Here is a 23,494-nt window from a genome sequence, read left to right on the forward strand (position 1 = left end):
TAGTATAATCTTAAAGGCAAAGTTGTGTGTGCATTTAAGAACTTGTCACCAAGTATATAAAATAAGTGTTTCTTTTGATTCCTGTCAGTTCTTTCTCTTTGTGATTTTTTTTTCCTTGCACCCCATTTCTGCTTGTTTTCTCCCTTCTTTGCCGATTCCTGACAATGGAGGCAAATAATATTGTGTTTGTCATAACACTAGGTGTTCTTTATCAGCTCCCCTCCTGTGACATCGGCTGAGCAAGCACATGCAGCAGTGCCCAGCTTTTCTCTCACAGTTCTCCTGTCTTCTCTTTCTGTCACCCTTCCAGTCCTCTCGTGGCTCCTTCTCAAACACCTTTACGCTTTTTATCTCCCCCCTCTGCTTTACCAGCTACCTGCCTTCTCTCGTTTCTGCCCTCGCTCTTGGCGCCGTTGGGCTCTGGAGGAGCCGAAGGTGCATCCCGCACCCCGGCAGGCTGCGAAGGCTCGTGGTGGCCACTGTTGGACCAGTGCTCCCGACCGCCCGTGAGAACCATGTGTGCCCCAAGTAGGCGCCGCGTCGTAGGACCCATTAAAAATGGGTTCTTTGCATTAAATGACAAATATTTTGAGAAATCGGTGCGGCTGGTGAGGAATGTGGCAGCATCAGAAGTTCCTGGTTTTGCGCGTTCTACCTGAGATTCCCATCTTAGTCTGACGCGTGAATCGGGTCTCGGTGGCACCGCGAGGGAATTGCCGTCCAGTAACTGGGAGCCAGGTCCCTTTCGCACAGTGCCTGTGCGCTGGCGCTGGGAGGAGGCTCCAGTTAATAATACCTTATCAGACGCCGTTCAGGAACCTGCAGTGTCTAATATGTCTGTTGCCGTGGTAACGGCTGCTTGTGCTCAGCATCTCAGAGCCGGCTGTGCCGTGGCCCCTCTCCGTATCAGCCCGCAGCCCGGCTCGCTGCCCCACGGGACACGCGGGCCCCCGGCCGGCCCGGGTGCCGGGACGGGGGCTGGCAGGGCTGCAGCCACGGCCTGAGCGGAGGGGACCCCGTGCCGTGTCCCCGCGCGGCGTGGGGGCCTGGGGAGCCCCGTGGGCAGGGGCTCCCGCCATCCCCCCATCTCCTGCAGCCTCCCTTCCACGGGGCTGCTGAACAAACGCAGCCAGGTCTATTTTATGTGGCGTTTCAGCCCCTCTAAGCGGGTCTAATCGCCATCTTTCCACCTAAGAGCCTCTCTGCTAATCCTGGGCCTGCACCGCTCCAGCAGAGAGCCCGTAATGAGGGTGAAGTGCAGTTCGCCTGCACAGGCGATTGACAAGACTGATGGGCTCAAGCCGGGAGAAGGGATGGCTTCCCAGGAGCCCCCGGGAGCGGGGAGCTCTCCCTCCTCCCGCCGCCGGCTTTATCCTTCGGCACCTTCCTCTCCCATCACGTCTGTTGTCGGTTTTCTCTTCCTCGGGGTAGGGCCTCTTCCCAGGGTTTCAGTGGTCTTTCCATCTTTCTCTTTTCTCCCTCGCTCTAAGCGTGGTTCTTGCCCGTCCCTGCCATCCTCACTTCTCCCTCTTGCTCTCTTTACCTTTTTTCCCTTCTTCCCCATTGTCTTTTCTCATTGCTCTCTCCCTTCTGCTGTCATTCAATTTTTCTCTCGCCCTCCTTCTCGCCCCCTCTCGCTCCCCCCTTTTCCTCTCACTCTGTGTCTCATTCTCCATCTCGGATGAAGGTAATGAAAATAATCGGGCTTCATTAATTCTGAGCCCTGTGAGATGATAGCCATTTGGAGCCATGTTTGCCAATTAGATGGTCTAAATTAGAAGTGACCTTGGTATACTGCCATCGCTTTGCCTCTCTGAGTCTAATGAAGCTTTTCACTCCAGCACCCTCTCTCTCTCTTTGTAATGGAAATTACCTCCTTTGTCTGGTTCGGGAACCTTGCATCGCATGTGGATCTCCCCCTGGTTGCACGGACATGGGGATAGTAACGTATCTCCTCAGACCCCTTCTAGAGATTTTTCTTTTCAAAGCCACGTTATTTCAGCATTTTGGGGTATTTGCGGAGGAGCCGCGTAGCCTGTCCTCACGTTCGGTCACTCGGTCCAGAGGGAAGCCGGAGCAGGCAGCTCCAGCGCGCGAGGGGAGACGACTGGTCACGCTAAGATTAATTTTTTGAACGTGCCAAGAATACGCTTGTGTCAGGCTGCTGGGGCCGGCGCGGGAGGGGTGTTGCAGCTCCGAGCCTCCGGCCTGCGTTGATAAGCAGCTCTGCAGTTCATCATCTTAAAAATCCAGTCGATCCGGCAGTGGCAGGAGCCACGCTTGTCACTGCGGTGGGTTGTCACCAGTGAGGGGTGGACCCGCAGGTTGTCCTCCAGAGCGGTGACAGGTCTGTCGGTGTCAGGACACGTGCGATCTGCTGAGGATGCTCGTGGGACAGGGAGGCAGGAGACGTGGTGTGTCGGCCCTCGGGTGTAACAGTCACTCACTGGACCATGTTGTCTATAGAAATGGCCATGAATTGGCGTGCCCACGCGTGTCCGTGGATCTCGTGATCATAAAGAAATTCTGTCTGCTCAAGGGGATCTGAGTGTCATCCAAAAGGGAGGGTCCTTGGAAGCAGAGAGGCTTGTCCCAACAACTTTCCATCTCGTAAGGCAGATAATTGGCTCCTCTGCAGTCTGCTCTGGAGAGAGGTTCTCCGCCCGGCGTCCCCATCTCCAGTACAGACCCCAGGGGAGATGCTTCAAAGTGGGGCACAGGAGGGGCTGCCGCAGTCCCTGGCCCAAACTTCCCCCTCCTGTGCTCTTTAACCAAGCAAGTTGCCTGCCCCACCGAGCGGGATGGGGAGGGGGCGGTCGGAGCGAAGGCTGTGCCCCGAGTGCCTGCCCCAGCATTAGGGGTTTCCAGACGTTCATGGAGACACACTCTTGTCACTGAAGTACCATAAACAGAACCTGGTCCACCCATTGGTATCTGAACACCGGGCTGTCGGAAAGAGAGGGTAGGAGTGAGGTGCTGATCCCTCCCCACCTCCTGATCTCGTTGGGACAGAAAGGTCAAGGATGACGCAGGTCGAGGGGGCCATTTGCCTTCTGTATGATAACGTCGCTCTGGGGAGCAACCTAGAGGAGACCTGGGACGTCGGAGCAGGGGGGACGGGCGCCCTGGGGCTGTGCGCGGAGGTGGGTCTGGAGTGACAGAGAGGGCTGTTCCCAAGCTGAAAGGCTTTGCAGGTGGATCGCAGCTGCAGAAGGGATACAGCTTAACGTTAGAGCAGAACAAGTACGTACAGAAGGAGGAAGGGGAGGAGGCAAATCACATTTGTTGGGTTTACATCTGTAGGGTTGGTTTTTTAATAACGGTTCGCGTTGACTGACTTGTTGCCGTTGTGAAACAGTTGGTGTTGGAGAGACGTTTCAGCAGGGCGATAGAGGTGTGGGGCAGGGCTGAGGATGGATGCCAGAATGACATGCCAGGTATTGCCTGCTCAGGTGAGAGGGACGTGGAGAGCCTTTAGCGAGCGCACACGCTAACACAGGCTGTGCTCAAGATAAACACGTTCCTCTGTCACCAGAGCAGTTAATGCCATTTAAATACATCTGAAGTACAAAGTGCTGTGCTGCAGAGCACTGCTCCTTGTTTGTCTGTCGGGTGGCCGTGGTCTACTGAACCTTCCTGCCCCCTTGGCGCTCCTGCGATTTGCTTGTATTAAAAGCCGCCACAACGTGCGAGGCACGTACAAGGAGACGGTGTATCCTCAGGCGGGTTTGCGGGGTAAAAGGACAATTAGTTCAAAATGGGCAGTCTGGAATTCAGTGTAAATGCAAAGTGGTCTGAGATCCGCAGCCTGCTTTCGCTGTTCTTATCTCTGCTGCCTGCTCGGGGAGGGGTCTGTGGGGATGAGGAGACAGAGTAGTCCTGCCCTGGAAAACAGCGTAGGAAACGGACGGCGCTTTCGGGAGAAAGTGGAGTGGTGCTCAACAGGTAGAGGACTGAAGCGGGGCCCGTTGCTGAAGCAAGAGCAGCGCCTTGTTTTCAAGGTTCTGCTTCCCAGGGCCAGCCCTGCGTGGCTGGCTGGGCTGCCTGCAGTTGCCCTACATCCATATCCACAGTTTCTAGTTTCCTGCACTTTTCTCCAAGCTTTTTTCTGTTTGCCTTCTGGGATTTTGTGCCTGTAGCAATTTAATGTACCGTAGCCTTTTTTTTCCTTCTCCCCCCCCCTTTTTTTTTTCTTTTTATTGTGGAGAGAGGGGTAAAAGTAGGGTGAGAACTGTGGCTATGGAGATGCAGATAGATAAAGGTAATTACTTAAACACATATAGGGCAGGACTTAGTGGTTTGGAGACCCAGATTAAGATGCAGAGGAGCATGTGAGGTTGATGATTATATTTCGGGGAGAGTTAATTGACGGAAGGTGAAGGCAGACAAAGAACCGCTGCTTACTGCCTTCTTGAATCCCAATCAGGAATTATGATTAAAGACGCGGCGAGACAACAGAGGCCTGATGAATTGGTGTCTTTTTTTTTTCTTTTTTGCCGTCATTCACACTTGATTGACTTCAACCTTTCAAGTGCAAAAGTCTCTCTTTTCCATTATTATTCATAGCCATCTGAGTTTTTCTAATTAAAGTGTATGAAAACAATTACTGATCCGTCGTACTGAGTGTGGTAGTGGGGATGGCTGCCGTACTGTAATGCGTATAAAAAGCCCACAGTTTTCTATAATGATGTGCAGCTGAGGTGTTAGATAATTTTATTCTTTTTCTACTCTGCTGGGGTTTTTTTTAATTTCTCATGATTTATTTTTCATAATTCCTAAAGATCCTAGGAAAGTGCTCTCCCTGCTGATAAAGCTGAGAGGGACGGCTTCCTTCTTGCCTTCCCTCCTCGGCGTCCCCGCTTGTCCCCCTCCTCCGAGCCCGGCTGCCGGGAATTAACCAGTGACCTTTCACGTCTCCCGACCCACCACCCACAGCCGTCAGATGCTCCCACTTAGAGTAAAAGGTGGAATGAATGTGGCGTGCTCAGCTTCCCTCCTGGTGATTGATCAGCGTCGGCTGCCTTCCCTGCAGACACCCGTGGGACCCGCGGCCACCTCCGTGCCCCGGCCGTCCCGCTGAGGGAGGGAGCAGTTCAGGTGTCCGCAGCCGCTCCTGTGCAAACGTGTGTTTCTGAGGTTTTTCATGGGCTGTTTTTGCTTCCATTCGCTTAGTGAAGCCAAGGTCTAGTGTGTGATTGCTTGGATCTGACATGCGTGTAGATAAGGAAGATTTCATGTCCTTCAGCTTCGCCATGGATTTGCTGATGCCTCACGCGGTTCAGTCAGAGCCTCGTGGTCCTGGGCCTTGCAGAAGGCGAGTCTCACCGCGTGCAGGTAACAGCCTCACTCTGCTGAAATCCAAGGTTCAAATGCCCTCGCAGTACCTGGCAGAAGGACGGAGAGCCTTCGTTCGCTAGGAAGTACACGTGTCTAGGAGGGCTCATCCTCTCTTTCCCAGCGGCCAGAGGCCGGGAGCACGAGCACCGCACACGTGGCAAGCTGGGGTTGGTTTCTGTTGCTCCAAGTGCCACAGCCCTGGTGAAAGGGAGGTGCTCCCTGCGCGTCAGCTGCTCGGAGCCGCAGAGGCGTCTTCGCTTGCCCCAGGTGCCGGCCAGTGCTGGCAGCCGTGTGCCGGAGTGCGGCACGGACGGTGTCGGTGGGACGGGTCTGGCTGTCCAGCTGCTGCTCTGCGGAGAAGGGCTGTGGGACAGTCCCAGGTGGTGTGAGCTGCTGGCTCTGGGCCTTCACAAGGGTGTTTGTTGTCCTGCATCTGATGCCAACCACGTGCCAGCTGCTAGCGAGGCAGTTTGTGTGTTCTGTGTGTGACTGGATACACCCAAAGAAACACAGTTTTCCAGAAGATGTGACACGTGCACGTGATATGCATGTGACTCTTTCAAAGAGCGTCTCTAGTTGAAGCACACGAACTCTGCAGCTCTTCAGAAGTGTTGGTGTTCAAGCACTGCACTGGTTGTGATGGTGCAGGTTCTAGACAGACACTTGGAGAGAGGCGAAGGGAACACATCAGTCACAGCGAGGAAAGGGTTACCAAAAGCTTTTCATTTCGCAGACAATTCGCTGTCTTTGTAGTCTTTCCTTATTCATCCTTTCCTTTGTCACCTCTCTCCTTATTTGTACTTTTCTTTCTCATGCCCCTCCTTTTCCTGCATTGATACACTTTGAAAACAGTGCTGCAATGCTCCCCAGTTCAAGATTACAGTGTACTTTACGAGGTATGATTTAATTAGGGGCCTTATTATGTTTTCAGCAGCTTAAGGTGGGCCTTTCAACTTATCTACCTAATTGGTTGCACAAGAAGTTTCACAGCCCATGACAAAACACTGTCAGTGATCAAAGTCTGAATTCTACATAAAGGAAAAAATATTAATAATAAGATTATTCTTCAAGTGTGCACTGCTAATTATGTCCAGAATGTAACTGTAGAAACACTTTTGATTGATGTGAGCTTTGTCTAATAAACACGAGTCTTCACTGAGCTATGAAAAGTGACGCCTCTGACTTTACAATACTGGTGTCTAATTTTGCCACTGAAGATGTTTAAAATAGTTTTCTGTGTTTGTCTTCTCCCCACATCCCTCCCTCCCTGTCCCCAGGTGACAACACCTGAGGTGATGATGCCCAGCAGCATGTTTCTCCCAGCAGCGGCTCCGGAGAAGGACGGGAACTCCGCCGCAGAGGAGCTGGCGAAGCAGCCTGGTGAGTGCAGGTCGATGAGGTCCGCGGGCCCCAGCGCTCCCCCAGCTCCCATCACCTGGCCAGGGGCTGTGCCTGGGGACACCTCCGCCCAGGGGAGCTCCGTGTGCCCAGCTGTCCCCTGAGAACCGCGCTGGACGGTGCCCAGCGGAGCTGTCTCCCTTCGTCTGTGCCACAAACAGGCCGGTGTCCCCGTGGCAGGGCAGAGCAGGGCGGCTCAGAGCTGAGGAGCACAGCTCACCACCGTGGCAATGCACGTGGAAATGGTGTTGAATCCTTGCAAGGGAGAAGGCCAGATGTGAGCAGTGAAAAGCAGAGGTGTAGAGGGCTGAGGGCACTGGCAAACGCCAAGGGCTGCAGCTCCTGGCCACAGACTGTGCTACGCGCTCGGCTGCTGTCGTAGATCAAGTACATACGCTGGGCACACAGTCTGGGGAGCTTTGAGCTGCTGCAGTCCTTGTCCAGCCCAAATCCACGCAGCCTTTTTCTTTGCCATGCTGTGCTACGAAGGCATGGCTGTAAGTCAGTGGCTCTTTAGTCCTGGCTTTGTAGTGTGATGTGAAAGCATCCCCAGAACATCATTCTGTGTGGGCAGAAGTGTCTGATCTCAAACCTGGCAGGGAAGCAATGCCAGTCTTCCTTCTGTGCCCTCCTGGAAGCTCTGTAAGGAACCTGGGAATGAAGACAGCCATGGTTTCCTTCGAGGCAGACAGCCCCAGGGCAGTGATGCTGGTGGGGCAGCACTGGCACAGCCAGGGTGGCTAATGCTGCCCCGGGCAGTGGGATCCCTGTTTTGGCCTCTGCCCGTATCATGCTGCCCTTTCCGGCAGGACTGTGCTCTGAGACCCCGGCAAAGTGGCAGTGCACCGAGTGTTTGTTGCTTCTTCTCCCATCCTCCCTCGAACAGCACCCTTTGAGCTGCTCCCAGCAGGACCTGAATTTCATTCCTGTTGTTTCTAGCTTTGATAGCACCAAGACTCGAGTACTACGTTCAGTTTGGTGAACCATCTTATTGGAAAATAGGCAGGACGTCAAAGAAAAACACAAAGACAGAGAGGTGGCTGAATGGCCTTCACTTAAAAGGAAGAATTAAAGGTGATAAATGCACTAAGGGAACGTGTATGTGTGTGAGTAATTTCCAGATATTCAAAGTGGACAAGGATGTAAATTGTGTAGGTTTATGCAATGGGCCATGGTGAGGGTCATGGGCTGGTATTAAAATAAATGAACGAAGACAGAGGAGAAATGTTAGAAATACCTATCATCTTGCAGAGAAAAAAACACGGACATATTAGGGACAAAAAGAGGGTGTCGACCAGCCCTTGTGTGCCGGTGTAATTTTCAGTTGTGCTCTGATTTTGTTTTCACAGAGATCTCTGAGGACTCAGGAAAGAGTCTCTTGCCATCAGAAAGTGCAGAGCACAGCGGAGAGCCCAAGCCCGCTCCAGCCGACCAGAGCTCTGCCAGGGAGGACTCCGGCTTCCTCTGCTGGAAGAAGGGCTGCAACCAGGTGTTCAAGAGCTCGGCAGCCCTGCAGACACACTTCAACGACGTTCACGCCAAGCGGCCTCAGCTGCCGGTGTCCGACCGCCACGTCTACAAGTACCGTTGTAACCAGTGCAGCCTGGCGTTCAAAACCATTGAGAAGCTGCAGCTCCATTCCCAGTACCACGTCATCCGGGCAGCCACGATGTGCTGCCTCTGCCAGCGCAGCTTCCGGACCTTCCAGGCCCTGAAGAAGCACCTGGAAACCAGCCATCTGGAGCTGAGCGAGGCTGACATTCAGCAGCTGTATGGTGGTCTCCTGGTCAACGGGGACCTCCTCGCTATGGGCGATCCTTCGCTTGCAGAAGACCACACTATAATAGTCGAGGAAGACAAGGAGGAGGAGAGCGACTTGGAAGATAAGCAGAGCCCGACAGGTAGCGATTCGGGGTCGGTGCAAGAGGACTCTGGCTCAGAACCGAAAAGGGCCTTACCCTTCAGGAAGGGCCCTAACTTCACTATGGAGAAATTCCTAGATCCATCTCGCCCCTACAAGTGCACAGTCTGCAAGGAGTCTTTCACGCAAAAGAACATTCTCCTGGTCCATTACAATTCCGTTTCTCATCTGCATAAACTGAAAAGAGCCCTCCAAGAGTCTGCAACTGGGCAGCCCGAGCCTACCAGCAGCCCAGACAACAAACCTTTCAAGTGCAACACCTGCAACGTGGCCTACAGTCAGAGCTCAACCCTGGAGATCCACATGAGGTCTGTGCTGCACCAAACCAAGGCTCGCGCGGCCAAGCTGGAGGCGGCCGGGGGCAGCGGCAGCAGTAACGGAGCCGGCAACAGCAGCAGCAGCAGTCTCTCTCTGGGTTCCTCCACGCCAAGCCCAGTGAGCGCTAGCAACAGTAGTACTTTTACAACCACCAACACAAGTAATTCGGGCACAACTCCCATTCCCAGCCTGCTCAACCAGGTATCCAGTGACAATGTGGGAATTCCTCCTTTAGGGAACCCTGTAAGCACTAACATTTCCTCCCCTTCGGAGCCCAAAGAGGTGAACCGAAAGAAGCTGGCAGACATGATCGCGTCCAGGCAGCAGCAGCAGCAGCAACAACAGCAGCAGCAGCAGCAGCAGCAAGCTCAAACCTTGGCACAGGCGCAGGCCCAAGTCCAGGCCCATCTGCAACAAGAACTGCAGCAGCAAGCTGCTCTCCTGCAGTCTCAGCTGTTCAACCCAGCACTTCTACCGCACTTTCCGATGACCACTGAGACCCTTCTGCAGCTTCAGCAGCAGCAGCATCTTCTGTTTCCTTTCTACATCCCCAGTGCCGAGTTCCAGCTCAACCCAGAAGTTAGTTTGCCTGTCACCAGTGGTGCGCTGACATTGACTGGTACCGGTCCAAGTTTGCTGGAGGACCTGAAGGCTCAAGTTCAGCTCCCTCAACAGAGCCATCCACAGCTCTTACAGCAGCAGCAAGGTCAGCTGTCCTTGTCACAACCTCACTCCGTCCTTATACAGCAGAGCCAGCACCCTGAGAAGAAGAATAAATCTGTAGTGAAGGAGAAAGAAAAAGAAACCCCACGAGAACGGGAAAGTGCAGAGAGGGGAGACAATAATGTGGCAGCATCTAAGGAGTCTCTGCCTGATAACTTAAAGCCCAAAGAGAAGAAAGACTTTGTACCAGGCAGTAGTTCAGAGCCCTCCTTGCTGCCTCCGCGTATCGCCTCTGATGCGAGAGGGAACGCCACAAAAGCCTTGCTGGAAAACTTTGGCTTTGAGCTTGTCATTCAGTACAACGAGAACAAGCAGAAGGTGCAGAAGAAAAACGGGAAGACAGAGCAAGGTGAGAACCTGGAAAAGCTGGAGTGTGACACGTGCGGCAAGCTCTTTTCAAACATCCTCATCCTGAAGAGCCACCAAGAGCATGTTCACCAACATTACTTCCCATTCAAGCAGTTAGAGAGATTTGCCAAACAATACAGAGAACACTACGACAAACTGTACCCGCTACGGCCCCAGACCCCAGAGCCACCGCCTCCACCTCCACCGCCCCCACCTCCGCTCCCTCCGGCCCCTCCTCAGCCAGCTTCTACTCCTACCATTCCTACTTCTGCCCCACCGATTACCTCTCCTACAATCGCACCAGCCCAGCCGTCTGTGCCACTCACCCAGCTCTCTATGCCAATGGAGCTCCCCATCTTTTCACCACTCATGATGCAAACCATGCCACTACAAACATTGCCTGCTCAGCTGCCACCCCAGCTTGGTCCCGTAGACCCTCTGCCTGCCGACTTGGCCCAGTTGTACCAGCATCAGCTCAACCCTAGCCTTCTCCAGCAGCAGCAGAACAAGAGGCCACGGACGCGGATCACCGACGACCAACTCAGAGTCCTTCGGCAGTATTTTGATATCAACAATTCCCCGAGTGAGGAACAGATCAAAGAGATGGCGGACAAATCTGGATTGCCCCAGAAAGTGATCAAGCACTGGTTCAGAAACACTCTTTTCAAAGAACGCCAGCGCAACAAGGATTCCCCGTACAACTTCAGTAACCCTCCCATTACCAGCCTGGAAGAGCTGAAGATAGACTCGCGGCCTCCTTCTCCAGAACCCCAAAAGCAGGAGTACTGGGGAAGCAAGCGCTCCTCCCGGACACGCTTTACTGACTACCAACTCCGAGTCCTGCAGGACTTCTTTGATGCCAACGCTTACCCAAAGGATGATGAATTTGAGCAGCTCTCTAACTTGCTGAACCTCCCAACGCGTGTTATAGTGGTGTGGTTCCAGAATGCCCGTCAAAAAGCTAGGAAAAACTATGAGAATCAGGGAGAAGGCAAAGACGGGGAACGACGGGAGCTTACAAACGACAGGTATATTAGAACAAGCAACTTGAACTACCAATGCAAAAAGTGCAGTCTGGTCTTTCAGCGCATTTTTGATCTCATTAAACACCAGAAAAAGCTTTGTTACAAAGATGAGGATGAGGATGGACAGGATGATAGCCAGAATGAAGACTCTATGGATGCAATGGAGCTCTTGACTCCAACCAGTTCCTCCTGCAGCACACCAATGCCCTCACAAGCTTACAGCACACCTACGTCTTCAGCCAACGCAACCTCCTCAGCTTTTCTGCAGCTCACAGCAGAGGCAGACGATTCCTCCGCTTATAGTTCTAAAGTAGAAGCTACAGATGAGAAACCAAAGCAGTCTGAACCTCCAAGTACACAGCAAAACCAAACTCAAGAGAAGCAAGTGCAACCAAAGCAAGAGTCTCAGCAGCAACAGGACCAAGGAGAACAAAAGACAAGTTCAGCACACCAAAAGATTTCACAGTTATCCTCCCCCTCTTCATTGCAACAGCCACCTCCCCCTCCTCAGCCCCCTCAGTGCTCCTTGTCACAGTCAAGCCCAAGCCCATCTCAGCTCTCACATCTCTCCCTCAAACCCATTCACACATCCACCCCTCAGCAGCTGGCAAACCTACCTCCTCAGCTAATCCCGTACCAGTGTGACCAGTGTAAGCTGGCATTTCCTTCCTTTGAGCATTGGCAGGAGCATCAGCAGCTTCATTTTCTGAGTGCACAGAACCAGTTCATCCACCCCCCGTTCCTGGACAGAACGCTGGATATGCCGTTCATGCTTTTTGATCCCAGTAATCCACTGCTTGCGAGCCAGCTGCTGTCCGGAACGTTACCACAGATTCCAGCAAGCTCGGCCACCTCACCGTCAACTCCAACATCCACCATGAACACGCTGAAGAGAAAGCTGGAGGAAAAGGCCAGTGCAAGCCCTGGAGAAAATGACAGTGGGACCGGAGGAGAAGAACCACAAAGGGATAAACGTCTAAGGACAACCATTACCCCAGAGCAGCTGGAAATCCTGTATCAGAAGTACTTGCTCGACTCCAACCCAACACGGAAAATGCTGGATCACATTGCACATGAAGTGGGCTTGAAGAAACGCGTGGTGCAAGTTTGGTTTCAGAACACCCGTGCACGGGAACGGAAGGGGCAGTTCAGAGCCGTAGGGCCTGCCCAAGCCCATAGACGGTGTCCGTTCTGCAGAGCTCTCTTTAAAGCAAAGACAGCTCTTGAAGCTCACATCCGATCCCGTCACTGGCATGAGGCCAAGAGGGCTGGATACAACTTGACGTTGTCTGCTATGCTCTTAGATTGTGATGGGGGACTCCAAATGAAGGGAGACATCTTTGATGGAGCAAGCTTTTCCCACATGCCACCAACTAGCAGTGATGGACAGAGTGTTCCTCTCTCCCCAGTGAACAAGAGCATGGAACTGTCACCTCGAACTCTGCTGAGTCCATCCTCCATTAAGGTAGAAGGGATAGAAGACTTCGAGAGTCCCTCCATGTCCTCGGTCAATCTGAGCTTTGACCAAACAAAGCTGGACAACGACGACTGCTCTTCTGTCAACACTGCAATCACAGACACTACAACAGGAGATGAAGGGAACGCGGACAACGATAGCGCAACAGGGATTGCAACCGAAACCAAATCAGCATCGGGACCCAGTGAAGGTCTGACAAAAGCTGCCATGATAGCAATGTCTGAATATGAAGACCGACTGTCTTCTGGCCTGGTCAGCCCAGCTCCCAGCTTTTACAGCAAAGAGTACGATAACGAAGGTACTGTGGACTATAGTGAAACATCCAGCCTTGCAGACCCCTGCTCACCCAGCCCTGGTGCAAGTGGTTCAGCCAGCAAGTCTGGAGAGAGCGGGGATCGGCCTGGACAGAAACGCTTTCGCACTCAGATGACTAATCTCCAGCTAAAAGTTCTTAAGTCATGCTTTAATGACTACAGGACACCTACCATGCTGGAGTGTGAGGTCCTGGGCAATGACATTGGACTGCCAAAGAGAGTTGTTCAGGTCTGGTTCCAGAATGCTAGGGCAAAGGAGAAGAAGTCCAAACTCAGCATGGCCAAGCATTTTGGTATAAACCAAACAAGTTATGAGGGACCCAAAACAGAGTGCACTTTGTGTGGCATCAAGTACAGCGCTCGACTGTCTGTACGTGACCATATCTTCTCTCAACAGCATATCTCCAAAGTTAAAGAAACCATTGGAAGCCAGTTGGATAAGGAAAAGGAGTATTTTGACCCAGCTACTGTACGTCAGTTGATGGCTCAGCAGGAGCTGGACCGGATCAAAAAAGCCAACGAGGTTCTTGGTCTGGCAGCTCAACAGCAGGGCATGTTTGATAACACCCCTCTGCAAGCTCTCAACCTTCCTGCTGCATACCCAGCACTACAGGGCATCCCTCCAGTCTTGCTCCCAGGCCTCAACAGCCCGTCCTTACCAGGCTTCACTCCATCCAACACAGGTGGGTGTGGATATTATCGCACTGCTCAGAGGCGCGGCTTAACTTGACACATCTCTAGCACAAGCGGATGTTCTGTTGAAGGACTGATAATAGGATACCCGGCCCTTTAGTCGAGCATGTTTACCTGACAGCGAATAAGCAATAGGTATTTTATCTTTAATCCCTGAACTCGGGTTTTCTAGCAAAGTCTGAAATAGAGCAAGATCTAGACGTGCCGCATATCTCTGTTCCGCTAGCACAGGCTAAAAATGGTGAAGCACCTTCAAGGAAATGGAAAATAGAGGCTTTATCAAATGGAACTGAAAAGGACTAATGTGCTGAATGCATTGTTATATTATACCTTTCCTTTTGTTATAAAATTCAGTTTATGTAATGCCATCCCAAGCTTTCAGTAGTTCTGAACTGTTTCTAAGGAAAAGTGTGATGTGCCTGGTAGCACTGGTGACTGGTGCCTTTATTTTTCTCCAAAGACCGGTATGTGTCCTGGGGAGATGGGGCTACGTACTATGAATGTTAAAAGCAATCGGTGACTGCCTAGACAGGACTAAGCTATTTAGAAAGTCAAACAGACTATTTGTGGCCTTTAGATAAAGCTCCAAAGGTCAGGCCATCTCGGCTCAAAGGCTGTCGGAGCAGATAAGGCTGCGCATCCAGGAGCGTTGTGAATCAGCCACTGCTCCCGCGCTTGAGCCTCTCAGGGGCTGTTCATGGAGGGAACACCCGTGTCAGTGGCATCTGTCCGTAATATGCCCTTATCTGAGATCTGTAAGGCTGCTGCGTGGTGGCTCACTTCATACCTTCACACATCGCTGTTGTCTCGATGCCACGTCGGAGCCGGCGCCGCGTGCGGGGTTCCCGTGTCGGGGTGAATGCAGCGTTGCGGACAAGTGAGCTGTTATGCCAGGGTGTAGCACAGCCAGGCTTTGGAGAGCGCTTTGCTCCTCTTAGCTGCCAGCTGCTGCTCAGAGCACGATGCTGCAAGAGGAGTGGTTCCTGTGCTGTGTGTTGGGAAGCGCAGATTCCTTCTGGGCTACACCAGCGTTACGGGCCGTGGTGAGGTGACGGGCTCTTGCGATGCGACGGTGCAGGCAGCAGTCTGGGGCGGGGTGTCCAGCAGCCTGAGGAGCGTGGGTGTCTGTGGATGTAAATCCTGTGCTCCCTCCATCAGCCTCTGCCCCGGCCGCTCTGGCCAAGGCCCTGGGTGTCGGCTGCCTGCCAGCGGCAGGGCTGGGATGGTTGAGGATGCCTACACTTGTTCCTCAGTATCGTTGATGATGATTTAAGACCTCACCAGGATCGATGGAGCAGCTGCAGCTCAGACAGAGCTGTTGGCCCCAGCCCCTGGCTGTGTTTGAGTCCCTTTTATGCTGCCTTCGCAAGTCCGAGGAGCCCCGTGGCAGCGGAGCTCCCTGCCAGGGCTCACCGCCTGCCCTGTGCCCAGCGATGGTCCTGCTGGCACGCTGCCCCTTGGAAAGGACTTGAAGCTGCCGCCGTGCCCCCAGTCATGCCCCAAAGGGGCGGGTTCCCCTCTCCTCTCCCACTGGGTGTATCACAGAGGAGGTACCACCTAAAATAAAAGTTGCCGCGCCCCCATGGCTGGTTGCCAGCTCTGCTCAGACGGCCTTTGGGCAGCGATGCGCAGCCGGGCGGGCTGGGGCAGGGGCAGGTGAGGGTTTGTTGGACCGTTTTGCTGCAGGAGCGGGTCCTGCAGGAGCGTCCGGGGCTGCGCCGGCACAACGTTAGAGCTTTGTTTCGTTTTTGTTTTCCCCAAATGGCATTGAGGGACTTCCCAAGCAAAACGTTCCTTTTCAGGAGTGTGTTTGCCAGCTGCGGTGACCATGGCTAATGGATGTGACTCCAGGAGCCACACTCCTCTTGCCCCCAGCTACTGTCAGCTCTGAGAGTAGAAGTCGGCAAGGGGGACTGTGTTGTTACTGGTTGTTCGTGCTGGTGGGAAGATGGGCAGACTTCACATTCCACCATTAATCCACCTCCTTTGTGAGGAAGCGTCACCACGCTTTTAATTCCACCCAAAACATGACGTTCGTGCCCTGGGGGGATGTCTGAATACCACATAAACGCTGAAATTCCTCAGGAGCTGTGCACCCAAAGCCTCCTACGTTAGAAGGAAGGAAGGGGGTGCATCAGAGGTTTGTGGGTTTGTGAACATCAGCCTAATAAGGACAAAATAACTTAGATTTAGCCTGTTCAGTCCCCTTCAGTTGCCACGACCAGGGCTTTCTAGTCTGTGGAGATTTTAGCAAGATGGACAGTGTGTAGCGTTACGGCCATTTGGCACAGCCATTCCTTTGGCCAAAGCACCGGTTAGTGCAGAGGTGGGAACGTGCCTGTCCCTGGCATCAGGGGGGTTTCGGAGGGGTCGGTTAAACAGCAGCTGTGCTGAGCATCCCGGCGGCTGCTGGGCGTCCCCGGCAGAGCCACCGCACTCGGTGCTGCCCGGCAGCGCGGCCGAGCCCGCCGTGGGCGATGGGGCTGGCGAGGCACATCCCCAGCACGGGGCCTCGGGAGCGGGGAGCGGAGCCATCGTCCTCGAGGACGGGGGAAGGGTGGGCAGGCGCTGTGACCCCGAGCTCGGGCCGGTCCCTGCCCTCGTGCGGGGCGGACGCGGCGCGGGGGCGGTCGCAGGGTGGCCCGGGGTCACCCCGCCTCGTGCTTTCTGCCTGCCCAGCGCCGAGCGACTCCTCACCTCTCTCTCCTCCCTCTTGCAGCTTTAACTTCTCCCAAACCCAACCTGATGGGCCTGCCCAGCACAAGCGTCCCTTCGCCCGGCCTCCCCACCTCTGGATTACCAAATAAGCAGCCCCCGGCCGCGCTGAGCTCGCCCACCCCGGCACAAGCTACGGCGGCCGTGGCCCCACAGCAGCCGCCGGCAACGACCCCGCAGCCGCAGCCGCAGCAGCCGCTCCCGCCGCAGCGCAAGGAGAAGGAGAGCGAGAAGGCAAAGGAGAAGGAGAAGGCACCCAAGGGGAAGGGGGACCCCCTGCCAGGGCCCAAGAAGGAGAAGGAGAAGGGGGAGGCGCCGGCGGGCGCCCTCTCGGCCCCGCTGCCCGCCATGGAGTACGCGGTGGAGCCCGCCCAGCTCCAGGCGCTGCAGGCCGCCCTGAATTCGGACCCCACCACCTTGCTGACGAGCCAGTTCCTTCCCTACTTCGTCCCCGGCTTTTCCCCCTACTACGCCCCGCAGATCCCCGGCGCCCTGCAGAGCGGGTACCTGCAGCCCATGTACGGGATGGAGGGGCTCTTCCCCTACAGCCCCGCGCTGTCGCAGGCACTGCTGGGGCTGTCCCCCGGCTCCCTGCTGCAGCAGTACCAGCAATACCAGCAGAGTCTGCAGGAGGCATTGCAGCAGCAGCAGCAGCAGCAGCAGCGGCAGGCGCAGCAGCAGCAGCAGCAGCAGAAAGCGCAGCAGCCCAAAGGAAGCCAAACCCCCGTCCCCGCGGGGGCTGCCACCCCGGACAAAGACCCTGCCAAAGAACCCCCCAAGCAAGAAGAGCAGAAGAACGCACCCCGCGAGGTGTCCCCCCTCCTGCCCAAACCCCAAGAAGAGCCCGAAGCGGAAGGCAAGGGCGCGGACTCCCTCTGCGACCCCTTCATCGTCCCCAAGGTGCAGTACAAGCTGGTCTGCCGCAAGTGCCAGGCGGGCTTCGGCGACCAGGAGGCGGCCAGCGACCACCTGAAGTCCCTCTGCTTCTTCGGCCAGTCCGTGGCGAACCTGCAGGAGATGGTGCTTCACGTGCCCACCGGCAGCGGCCAGGGCAGCGGCTCGTACCAGTGCGTGGCGTGCGAGAGCACGGTGTGTGGGGACGAAGCCCTCAGTCAGCATCTCGAGTCAGCCCCGCACAAACACCGAACAATCACAAGAGCAGCAAGAAACGCCAAAGAGCACCCCAGTCTATTACCTCACTCTGCCTGCCCCCCCGACCCCGGCACCGCATCTACCTCGCAGTCGGCCGCTCACTCAAACGACAGCCCCCCGCCCCCCCGGCCCCCCCCGGCTTCCCCCCACGCCGCCAGAAAGCCCTGGCCCCCGGCCACCCCCCGCGCCCCGCCGGGGAAGCCGCCGCCGCCGCCCTTCCCTCCTCTCTCCTCATCTTCAACGGTTACCTCAAGTTCATGCAGCACCTCAGGGGTTCAGCCCTCGATGCCAACAGACGACTATTCGGAGGAGTCTGACACGGATCTTAGCCAAAAGTCAGATGGCCCGGCGAGCCCGGCGGAGGGGCCCCGGGAGCCCGGCTGCCCTAAGGACAGTGGTCTAGCTAGCGTAGGAATGGACACCTTCAGATTGTAAGCTTTGAAGATGAACAATGAAAAATGAATTTAAATAAAAAAAAAAAAAAAGTTAATAACAAACCAATTTCAAAAATAGACTAACTGCAATTCCAAAGCTTCTAACCAAAAAAAGAAAAAAGAAAAAAAGAAAAAGCGTGGGTTGTTTTCCCATATAACGATGCCGGTGGGTTTTACATTTCTTTTTTTTTTTTTCCTTTCCTTTTAATAAAATAAAACTTAAAAAAGAAAAAAAAAAAAAAAATCTGTTACATTTGTCCTTTCGAAGGTACTGTCGGTCTGGGAGACGAGAGCCCGTGCTGCCTCCTCACTGTCTTCGGAGCTGGAGCCCCTTGTACATTGCCCCTTTTCGATACCCCCCGTCGATAGCACAGCAGAGGCCGGCATGCACTGTATGGGAAAGCAGCCCACCTTGTGACAGTTTTAAATTTCTTGCTATCTTAGCATTCAGATACCAATGGCTTGCTAAAAGAAAAAAAAGAAATGTAATGTCTTTTTATTCTCAGGTCAATCGCTCACACTTTGTTCTGTTTTCAGAATCATTGTTTTATATATATATATATATATATATAATTTCTTTCGTTTGTTTTGGGGTTTTTGTTTTGTTTCGTTTTCGTTCCAGAAAAGGATTTTTTTTTTCTTTTTTTTTTTTCTTTTTTTTTTTTTTTGTTAATTTAAAATGGGCAGAAAGTATTCAAGAGAAAAAAAACAATGTGAACTGCTTTAGCTTTTCGGGGATTTTGAGGGTAGCTTTTCTGCTGAAGCCAATTTCAAGGGGAAAAGTTAAGCACTCCCACTTTTCAGAAAAAAAAAAAAAAACCCACACAAAGAGTGTTGAGGACTCGGAGCTTAAAAAAAATAAGTTTTAAAACAACTGACTTTCTGTATTTATGATAGATATGACCATTTTTGGTGTTGAGTAGATTGTTGCATTGGAAATGAACTGAAGCAGTATGGTAGATTTAAAAGAAAAAAAACCCTTTTGTGTACATTTAGCTTTTGTATGGTCCAGCTGACGGCTTCTCATTTGATGTTGTCTTGTTCATTCCTAGCCAGATAGATTGCGATCCATTGACTCGCCTGAGCTTTTCTCCCCTTTGTACCTTTACTCCCCGTTTCCCCGTCCTGTAATCTTCCACTTATGGTCGCTACCTTCATTTCTTCGAGGGTGGTTGCATAATTATTTTATAAAAACTAAAGAAAGAAGTTCAAAGGGTTTTGGGGGGTCAGTAGGATCCCTTGCAGAATATTTTTTGTTGGGGGTTTGAAACTTTTTAAGGCGTATACACACGGTTTACCTATGTCTGTTACCCTTGTGCACTTATCTCTTTCTTATTTGCCATTTTTCCTTTTTTTTTTTTCCCCTTCTTCCCCTCTTCTTTTCCTCATTTTGTAAATGCTTCAAAAACTCTGTTCCTAAACTATACGCATTTGTTTCTGTTTGTGTAATTAGGCTGCTCTCTGTTCCTTCTTTAAAAAAAAAGGTTTTGTTACTTTTTTTTTTTTTTCTCTAAAGGAAATTCATGCTTTAAATAAAATCCAAAGACATACCCTTTCACCACTGGTGCAGAATGAGCAAAAAGGATTCTTTTTACTTGAGAATTTGTTTCTGATTTAAACAAACAAGTCTAAGTTTAAATAAAGAATAAAAAAAGTACCCAGGTTGTTATCTGTGCTTCTTGTGCAAGCAGAGAGACAACTCCTAGCGAGACCCCAGCGCACCGAGAGGCCGGTTTCTCTTTCCAAGTTCCCCGCCGCGGCTCGGAGCCCCGCGCGAGCGGCCGGGGCGGCGGGGCCGGGGCCCGTCCAGCTCCGCGCCCGCACCTCCCGCGGTCCGGACTTCGAAAGGAAAACTGTGCTGCCGACACGTAGATTCGGAGACGAATCGCAGCCGTTCCACTTCCGTAGCCAAACGTCAACAGAACCAACGTCCTTCCCCCCGTCTCCTCTGCCCCGAAAGCGCGAGAGCCTTCTCCCCATCATCCTCATCCTCCTCCTGCTTCAAAGGGAACTTCGAAGACTGTGAACGCAGGTTCCTCCCGCCGCCTCCGGGCTTCTCCTCCCCGTGCCGAAGCCGCTCGTCGACTCTGCGAGAGACTGGAGCGTTCGAGAGACGAACGTGGGGTTCGTTTTCTAGCGGGACGCTTTTATTTTTATGGATTTTTTGGTTTTAGTTCGATGAAAGACTAGATCCTGAACTGTTGTACATATTTCTAACTAGGCTAATGCACAGTGCAAATTCCTTTTTTAATTGTTTTTTAAGTAGACGATACTAAAGAGAGAACCATCGGATATTCCTACCAGTACCCAGCTGTAGCATAAGGTGTCAAAGACAGAAACACGTACACAAAAAGCATTTGCTGTTTAACAAACTGTTTTCTTTTAACAAAAGCTCTTGTATTTCTCCCCGTGTTTGAGATGAACATTTTTTAAATTCTAAAGTTGTACAGTTTTTGTTTTCCATTATTTTATCGTTTGTAATTCTATGAAATATATATATATATATTTTTTGCCATTTAACTGTTGTATGTTACTCTGTCTGTATCATATAGAATTTTTTTTGTTTGTTTTGTTTTCGGTTCTCTGTGTGATAACACTTAACGATTTAACACTAGCTTTATCTGTCGGATCCCGCAAGGTCTCTTTTGGAAATCCTTTCGTTTTGTCTTGGTTCGTTGTTTCAGTTCTTTAATTACATTGCTTGGTCATAGTGCAATTTCTCTCTCCTTCTTCCCCCTCCTCCTTCCTGCCCACTAAAAGGTTTTATAAATTCATTTCCTTGTATTTTTTTCTAAATGTTTCTAGAGACTTTCAGTGCGAGGTTGTCGCCTCCCCTTGCAGCCCAGCTGCCCCGGGGCTGGCACTGGGGCCCGTCCCCGCGGCCACCCGTCCCCACCGGCCGCGCCGGGCTGGGCTGGGCCCCCCGGGACCCCCGGGACCCCCGGCCTCGCGCCCCACGACCCGCCCGGCCGCCCCGGGGAGCCCCGGTGCCCCCCCGAGCCCACGCGGGGCCTTTCCACCGCCCGTCAGAGCGGGGCCAGGCAGGAGGAGCAGCTGTTAAACTGAGCATTGAGCAGGTTTCTGTTTTATTTTTAATAAAAAGCTTTTTTAAGCGGTGAAGATGGCCAAAGTTTCATACAATTGAGAGTGAAGAGGCGTGAGGCGTGTGTCGGGGCCGCCCGCGCCGGGGGCTGGCGGGGAGGCGAGGGAGGCGCGGACACGAGCCAGCACGCTCGCTGTTCCTGGAAATATATTTTGCTTTAAAAAAAAAAAAAATAACTAATTTAAATAGAAGCAGAAATTGGGTTGGTTGGTTGCTTGGTTGCTTGGTTGGTTGGTTTGTCGGCGCTGAGATACTGCCCACTGTGAAACACAAAGTTTTTGACTATTTTTTTCCTTTTTATTTTGGGGGGCAAGTTTGGGTAGAACAGAAAGCATAAATGAGGTGAAGAGGGATGTGAACAGCCTTTGCAATGTACAAAAACTAGAGCAAGTGAAACCAAAAATGATGTTCTTGGTGTTTTTCTATAATGTAGTCTTGTTAGCTTTTTTTTGTTACTGTAACAATGCTGATCTCGAACTGTACCAAAATACTTGGAGACTCACAGAAACAAACCACGTGGAACTTTCAAAACTTCAAAAGAAATTTGTCACAAAAGACTTTGTTGTCATAGTTGAGTTGACTGTAGATGGTAATTGAATATACTCCTTTGGAAATATTTCATCACGTATGTTTCCTGCTCATTGTGATACATTAAAAAAAAAAAATGAGCAAAAGCTCCCGTCTCCGCTGTCCCCGCTTGTGCGGTGCAGGGTCCGCGTCGGGTGGGCGCGTGCCGGGCGGCTCGGCGGGACGAGCCACCACCTCCTCCCTGCGCGCGGGTGCCCGTGGGCGTCCGGGTGCCCGTCGGGGCGAGAGCGCCGGGGCCGATGCTGCAAATTAACGTTAAAGTGGAAGTAACGAGGCAAATCGCGCCGTTCGTCCTGTGGCTCCGGGATGCGGCGTGTGTGAAAAAGACATTATAAGTGTAACGTTATAAGTGTAATTATAATTTTGCTAAATGATTGTGTAAGGATTCTGGGCACGCTGCTGTAATTAATGGTTAAAGGGAAAGCATGCCGCCTTCGTGGGTTGAGGTCATCTTGAAACCTGTAAACCAGAAGTGAACTAAAACCACCATCTGCTTCCTTCCACCGATCAAAGCAACCGGAGACGAAGGTAAGCGAGGTAAGTGGCCGACACTGCTCTTCCCCTTGCTTGCAGTGCCCCTTCTCCAGCGCAGAGCTTGAGCAGGGAGGAAAACTTGACAAACTGCTGAGTGGTACGTACACAATTCCCTTACCAAAAACTGCCCCTTGCAGCAGAAAATGCTTGAAATTCATGAAAATCCACATCCAAAAGAGAGCCCCAGGAGCTGCCATTCATCTCTAATTTATAACTGCAACAATAAATAATTTAAGAAAGAAAAAAAAAAACCAGCATTGCAGGTGGGATGAGCGGTCCCACCTCACATGGGAGGTGGCCCGTGGCCAGGTGTCCATGGCCCCCCTCGCAGCGAGGGGCTTCCTCCCCCTCCCCGGGGAGCGAGGCCTGAGCCCCGCAGCATCGTCAGCCGGAGCGGAGGGCGCGGGGAGGAAACCTTGAGCTAGCGAGGGCACGGGAGCGTTCTCAATGGGTCGGGTCAGGACATTGAGGTGGAAGCCAGTAAGGTCAATAATCGAGTTGCTGATGCACCTTCATGAGAGAAGAAAAGAAAAACCAACACTCGTACTGAGTCGGGCTCCAAAAGTACACGACTTACGAAATGAAGTGGGTCAGAAGTGCCAAGCCCCCAATGACCCCCGGTGCCACGGCGTAACCGAGCGCAGCCGGGCCGGTGCTGGCCCCAGCGCGCAGCACTGGAGGGACGAGGGCCTGCTCCTCCGGAGCCTGAGCCGGCGACAGCAGCCGCACCCCAGCGCGCCGGGGCTCAGCGCCCCAGAGCACTGCACAGGCCGCGCTGGCCCAGGCCCAGGCATTGCTCCTCCATGGGAACCTGAACAGAGGGGGCTCGGGGGGGCTCCCAGCTCCTGGGGTGTCCTCAATGGGAAGAACCCGCTCTGCGTTTGCCCCGGCGGAGGCGGCTGCGGCAGCGCCGGGGCCGTGCGGCCTCGCACTGGTGTTTGCGCTGTGCCGCGTTAATGACCCCGCTGGTGTTCACACACCGGCAGCTTTGTAAGTTTATTACGTGATGTTGCTATTTATTCCTGGGTTGAATTCCAGTTTAAAACAGCCACGCTCAAGAAAGCACCTCTCTCCTGCTCGGGAAGGTGTAAACGGCTTCTCGTCGCTGCAAACTAGAAACCTCCACGCGAGCCTCTGCTCGGGGCCATGCAGCAGCGGAAATCCTGCAAACCGCTGACAGAAAGAGAAAGGTTTCTCCATGCTGTGATTCTGGTAAGAGGAGACTGAGAGCGATTTTTTTAATAACCTTTCATTGCCATCACCTAAAAGACAAGGAAGAGATTTAGCTCTTTCTAGTACAATCTTCCAGGCCAAAAAATACATTTTTGTGAAAACAGAGCAGAATCACAGAATCAACCAGGTTGGAAGAGCCCTCTGGGATCATCGAGTCCAACCATTGCCCTGACACCACCAT

At 52.8% G+C, this 23,494-nt stretch overlaps 1 protein-coding gene across 3 annotated transcripts in view; it reads left to right on the forward strand.

Moving 5' to 3' along the window:
- Positions 1-20,336, forward strand: part of ZFHX3 (zinc finger homeobox 3) — a 147,116-nt gene extending 126,780 nt beyond the window's left edge. For all 3 annotated transcript variants that reach the window (XM_068411653.1, XM_068411654.1, XM_068411655.1), the window contains 3 exons: positions 6,615-6,717; positions 8,085-13,544; positions 16,274-20,336. In XM_068411653.1, the coding sequence (XP_068267754.1) occupies positions 6,615-6,717; positions 8,085-13,544; positions 16,274-17,856 (7,146 nt within the window). In that variant the 3' untranslated portion in view covers positions 17,857-20,336. The remainder of the gene's footprint in view (positions 1-6,614; positions 6,718-8,084; positions 13,545-16,273) is intronic.
- The last annotated feature ends 3,158 nt before the right edge of the window (positions 20,337-23,494 follow it).

This window comes from Nyctibius grandis, chromosome 12 (genome assembly GCF_013368605.1).
Source record: "Nyctibius grandis isolate bNycGra1 chromosome 12, bNycGra1.pri, whole genome shotgun sequence".
NCBI classification, from domain to species: Eukaryota; Metazoa; Chordata; class Aves; order Nyctibiiformes; family Nyctibiidae; genus Nyctibius; species Nyctibius grandis.